This window comes from Narcine bancroftii, chromosome 5, assembly GCF_036971445.1.
Source record: "Narcine bancroftii isolate sNarBan1 chromosome 5, sNarBan1.hap1, whole genome shotgun sequence".
NCBI lineage: Eukaryota > Metazoa > Chordata > Chondrichthyes > Torpediniformes > Narcinidae > Narcine > Narcine bancroftii.
Genome location: NC_091473.1, coordinates 82,608,276 through 82,614,038, shown reverse-complemented (window position 1 = coordinate 82,614,038; position 5,763 = coordinate 82,608,276). Strand labels below are relative to the sequence as shown.

Here is a 5,763-nt window from a genome sequence, read left to right as displayed (position 1 = left end):
AGAATGGAAGGGGAGAGGTTGGCGGCGAAAAAAAATGATTTTCGATCCTTTCATTGAAATCGTTTCACTTGAGTGACTTGAAATAACTGCCTATAAACATCGAGGCTGTGCAGGGAGATGTACATGAATCGCACTGCTGCTCCAGGCTTGAGCTTGCCCGAGTATTGTTTCCTTGAATACAATTTCACGTGCTAAAAAGCTACCAGGGAAGTATCAAGACCTGGGGTGTAAAAATAACGAAACGTTCATTGTAAGAACGCTCAATTGGCATGAATAGCTATGGTCCTCCGTACTTGTACATGCCCTCCGCCTCTCCCCGAGCACCGTCTCAGAGGACTCCCAAATGCGCTCGATGTCGGAACCATGGGGTGCTGTCCTGGCTGAAAGGCCACAAGCGTTACTGCCGCTTCAAGGACTGTACTTGTGACAAGTGCATCCTCATCCTGGAGAGACAGCGGGTTATGGCTGCACAGGTGGCCCTCAGGAGGCAGCAGAGCCACGAGAATCCCTGCAATCTGGTTCTTCCAGAGGATTATAGAGCTACATATCCAGCTCCCGAGATACTCGAGGACTCACCCTCTCTGGATAACTTGTATTCAGGAGACAGGGGAAGGAAAAGAGCAGAGAAGATAACGACCGCAGGCAATCTGAGACCTCAACAACCAGGTGAGGAAGCACGACTGCTTTTCATAATTCCATGATTTCTATTATTTGCAAGGCAAAATGTTTACTAAAATATCCCGTAGAGATCGAGGAATCTTTGTCCTTTCGTGATGCAATAATCTATGCTATTTAAAGTGCAGACCCCCCCGTGTCAAACACCAATAACTTCAAATTATACTGTGTTCTCTCACTTTAATGTGAGAGAACATTAAATTGATACTTTCCGGGTTATTTTGTTGTATGGAAGGTTTTTTTTTATTATGATCAAATGGAATTCGTATCCTTGGGCAAAAAGGTGGGCATGGATGCGATGGGCTGAAGGATTGCCTTGTCCAACACCACCCCCTCATTAAAAACAACGAACGTACAAGTGTCTCACGTTCGGTGAGATGAAATTATTGTTTTGTAGACAAACCTCTCAGAAAACACTGGAGTTAAGAAACTCTAGCTAGACTGCACGATGTTCGCTTGGTCATCTTCCTGCCAGGCTGTGACACACCAACAGTGGAAGTTCGCTATTTTACTGCAACCTCTGCTTCTTGCCCTTGTGCAAACCAAATGTTACAAGTGCAAATGGCATGCGTTCACAGAAAACTTTCTACCAAGGGAGACCACCACCTTGAATGTTTCCCTTTTCTTAAGGAGACATTCGACAGAGTTTCCAAAATATGCGCCCGAATGTACCGGAACAGAAAATTGGGCCGGGTTTCTTTAAGGCTGCAACTCGAGTCCCTTCCTGAACATCCCAGACAATCCGATTCGCCAGACAACAAAGTCGGGGCGGGGATTAAAATGTGTTTCCCTCTTGTTTTTAAGACAAACGGGTGCGAAACCGCATTCCAAACATTAGTTTGTTCATTCAGCAAAGGTTCTATTTTAATGTCTTGTTACAATACCATTTATATTCTGAAGTTGGAAGCACCGGATTCTCTCCTCACCTCATTTCAATCTGAGATGATTTCGCTCGATTCGTGCACTCCATAAAGACTAACACGAAATATAATTTTCGTCTCTCGAAAAAATTACCGCGAACAATTTCATGGTTACATGGGCATGAATTACCAATGTCGAACATACATTTTAGTTTAATGAATGGAGAGGGACCAGCAGAATGTAGTGAATGCAACAATCTGGATGTCATTTTAACTGCATAATCAGTGGCACAGCAAGTCACAATTGTTATCCTCTTGTCTGTGAACACTTAAGGGTCTGATTATTCTTACTACAAATTGGCTTCCTGCTTGTTTTTCCACGTTAATTCTCAACATAACAAATCAAAGAGCCGGCTAGTTCAAAGGTATGAGGCGCTGGTTATGATAATTGCGTTGGGGTGAAAGGGGGGATTGATCTGTTTGGATGACCCGCGTTTACCGTTTCAGCCCCAGGGACGTGATTAATCTGCACAGTGCAGGGATTAAGGGATCAAATTGCCTGGTTACAATTGAAACAAAGAGAGACCCACTGCTGGGATCATTTCTTAAGAAAACGCACTTTTATTAACACAGTTATTTGAATAAAACCGCGCATGATCACTTCAGTGTCATTTCCACAGAATGTTCCATTTATAGAGGTGAAATAAATAATAATATCCAGATTTACATTCGGCAAAGACTCCCCAATGGCGACTAATAGTTTTGTTCCATACTCAGAAAGTTGCTGTTCTATTTTTAGGAGTTGATTGACGGGTTTACATCATGAATCAAGAGTTTATGCGTCCAATTTCACTCAGAAATAGTTACTCTGAACGGCTATGATTTGGTAAGAGAGAAAAACAACCTTAGTTTGGTCTAACAAGTTATATATCACCTGTTGTTAGATGAATCCATCCATATCAGTACGATTTATTTTAAATGTAATGTTACCTATGTCAAAAGTTTTAAACATTAAAAGCAAGTAAAAGTTAACATTAATTTCGATCAGATAAAACTGACGTGGTACCTTAATGTAAATATTAAATTATTCTTTTCTCCCTTGCACACACTGGCGGGAGCTGTTCTTGTTGAATTCTCAAGTCACGCATATCAAACGCATAGATAGACCATTTTCTGTTCCTATCTTAGATTGATTTTTTTTTAAATAAAAAAAGCTCACTACATTGCTTCATTTTCATTTATTGGCTTTGATTTGTCTTATTTCAAAGAAACAAAACATTACAGCACCCGCGTTTCAATATAGAGTATTCGAATTTCCAAAGAAGCATCCACGGGAGGCATTTAGAAAAGGGGAAAGGGAAGCACAAAAAAAAACCTGCAGATGCTGGAATCTGGAGCAAGCAATGGGCTACTGGAGAAACTGACCGGGCCAGGCTGCATCCATGGTTGGAAATTATCTGTCAACCTTTCGGGTTGGACTCGGGATCCTTTATCCAATCAAAAGTAAAAGAGGGTGATGGGATATGAAGGGCAGAAGGAGATGGATAGAGATCAAAAGGTGAGAAGGTATTGAACAAAAGGTGGGATGATGTGGAATAATGTATTCAGGATATCAGGGAAAGTTGTTTTGAAAGGCAGTCACTATGTGAGTCTTGCTCTGCGACATGCAGTATGTTAACTATTTGAAGAGGTAGGTCACCGGATGCGCCATTCTTCCTCCTCGATTTGTGATATAACCAGGCGAGAAGTTGAGGAGTTGAAGAAGATAATACACAAATTTAAAGTACGACCGGTGGAGAAAGACAGGAATTTCACAAAAATACTCCTAAAAAGGCAACACTGTAAGGAGTATATTCTTGCATATGACTATGTACCATACAAGCCAATAATTTACCACAAATTTCCAATTAAAATATTGCATTTATGTATTTACAGATGAATATGAAGATACAGAAGGAAATGTCAATGAGAAGAAGCAAGTAAATGTATTCAAAAATGATGTAGAGGAGTTGGGTTCATCTGCAGATTCCCAAAATAGCAATGCACCATCACCAATGGCAGAGCCAAGCAATGACAGAAAGCAAAACAAAGAAGACAGGGCCCAGCGTAAAGATGCCACCAGACGTAACATTAAAGACATTCATAAGTTCTTGAAGTCTGAAGATGTAAGGAAGGACTTGTCCCCTTCAGGGGAATCTAAAAGGCCTCCTATTGAGGTTCTGACCAAAATATTTCCAAATCAGAAACAGTCTGTGTTGGAGTTGGTACTGAAAGGGTGCAATGATGACTTGGTTTCAGCAATTGAAACCTTATTGTCCAGCAATGCCAGGAACTGGGGAAGTCCCAAAAATTGCAACAAATCACAGAATTCCAAGGACATAGCTGACTACAATTTTGGTCACTATCCTTTATCCTCTGCAGCCTGGTCACTGAGCTCTGCCTTTAAGTCCCCATCTGATCCATTCCAGGCATCGCCCAACAATCATAGTATTGTGGCAAACTTGCCCAATCTAAATCAAACAGTTACACAACCCAGTCATTACCCAGTGCCAACCCTTTTCAGACCAACATTGTCTGGAAATCATCCATTTGTTTCTAGTGAGTTTGCCCTGTGGAGTACCATGACTTTCCAGCACCCTAGCCTGAGGCAGCAATTTACCTCCCTGGCTCACTCTACTAGTGCCCTGCTGGGGAGTACGACAATGGTGCTACCTCCCCCAGTGGAGAGTTCCCAAAAAACATCTGTCAATTATGGAAAAGTGGCAGAGAAGTCTTTGAAAGCACTTGGTGAAAGGCTAGAAGGTATAAACAAGAAACAAGAATCTCAGGTAGACTTAGAAAATTTTCACATTTAATGATGGGTCATGAAAAAATACTGTAGACTGATAAAATAAATCTTAAAATGGGCATGGTATGGTGGATGCCCATGCTTAGTACCAGTAATTATCTCTCCTTGTAATAGTCAATGTGAAAGTATTCCTTATATTTGGAATTCGATCAAATTAAAACAAAACTAGATTATGGTAATTCAGGTGTGACCGTTGAGCAATTATTTTAGATTAATTTCACAAAAGCTAAGTTGATAGACAAATAAAGCAGATTGTTGTAATCAATAGCTTGGCATAAGAAACTCAAACTCCATACATTTATGATAGGCTCAATGTTGGTTTGGGGAGGTCATTGAGGCAGATACTATTACAACTTTTAAGAAAGAAAAAAAATGAGCTAATCATGCAATATACATTTTCATTGACATTTCAGAGCAGCCTGTCATACAGATGTTATTGCGTGTTTTGTTGAAATCCATATATACAAGGTGAATTTTAGTTCCCTCTCTCAGACAATCTGCTTTCCTCAAGAAATGGTGGATGCAGTGGTAGATAGACTCTGGACAAGTGGATGCAGTGGTTGATAGACTCTGGACAAGTGGAAGCAGTGGTAGATAGACTCTGGACAAGTGGATGCAGTGGTTGATAGACTCTGGACAAGTGGAAGCAGTGGTAGATAGACTCTGGACAAGTGAATGTAGGGTTATCAGGGATAGAAACGATTGTGAAGTTACGTTCAAATGAGCCATAGTATTATTGAATGGAGGAGCAAGCTTGAAGGGCAGAGTAACTCATTTCTGGTCCTCTTTCTGATACATTTTATAAAGTATGGGACACCCTAAATACTGCAGCACATTTTACATGTGAGCAATCCTTGGGCAACATTTCCAGGTAGCCCTATAGAGTGTTCCAATGTTGACTCATGTTCAAATCCTAATCAAACCTTAGTCTGTTCAGTTCATTTGACTAAGCCATGAATAGCCAGGTCCAATCTGTTACTTGCAAACTATGACCATACCATGGATCAGTAATTCTCAATTTACAGAGTGTGAATATCACTCTCAACACCAAGCTTAGATATCTTGAATGTGATTACACCATAACTCTAGGTAAATTACATACACTTTATTGTTATGCTTTAAACTAATCTTTAAGAAAAATTTGGATGGATAAATGGATAGGACAGATTTAGAGGGATATGAGCCAAACACAGACAGGTCGCATGAGAGTTGGTGGGACAATTTGGTCCGTGTGGCCAAGTTGGGCCAAAGGTCTTCTTCACATCCTCTATGACCTCTAACTAAATGGGTGACCCCTTACTTTAAAAAAGTGAGGCCTCGTTCGTGATTCTTCAAGAAGAATAAATGTCCTCTCCACACCCCCTGTGAAAACTTATCGAC

At 40.7% G+C, this 5,763-nt stretch overlaps 1 protein-coding gene across 1 annotated transcript; it reads left to right on the top strand.

Moving 5' to 3' along the window:
• The first annotated feature begins 269 nt into the window (after nt 1-269).
• Nucleotides 270-4,390, top strand: LOC138765310 (doublesex and mab-3 related transcription factor 3, truncated-like). Its single transcript, XM_069942354.1, has 2 exons — nt 270-666; nt 3,471-4,390. Exons 1-2 carry the CDS (start codon nt 270-272, stop codon nt 4,388-4,390), a joined length of 1,317 nt encoding a protein of 438 aa, XP_069798455.1.
• The last annotated feature ends 1,373 nt before the right edge of the window (nt 4,391-5,763 follow it).

Bases quoted from the DNA above. Each gene is read 5' to 3' on its own strand.
- LOC138765310 (XM_069942354.1), top strand. From the start codon at position 270: ATGAATAGCTATGGTCCTCCGTACTTGTACATGCCCTCCGCCTCTCCC. The intron at 667-3,470 runs GTGAGGAAGCAC...ATGTATTTACAG, and splicing joins TCTGAGACCTCAACAACCAG to ATGAATATGAAGATACAGAA.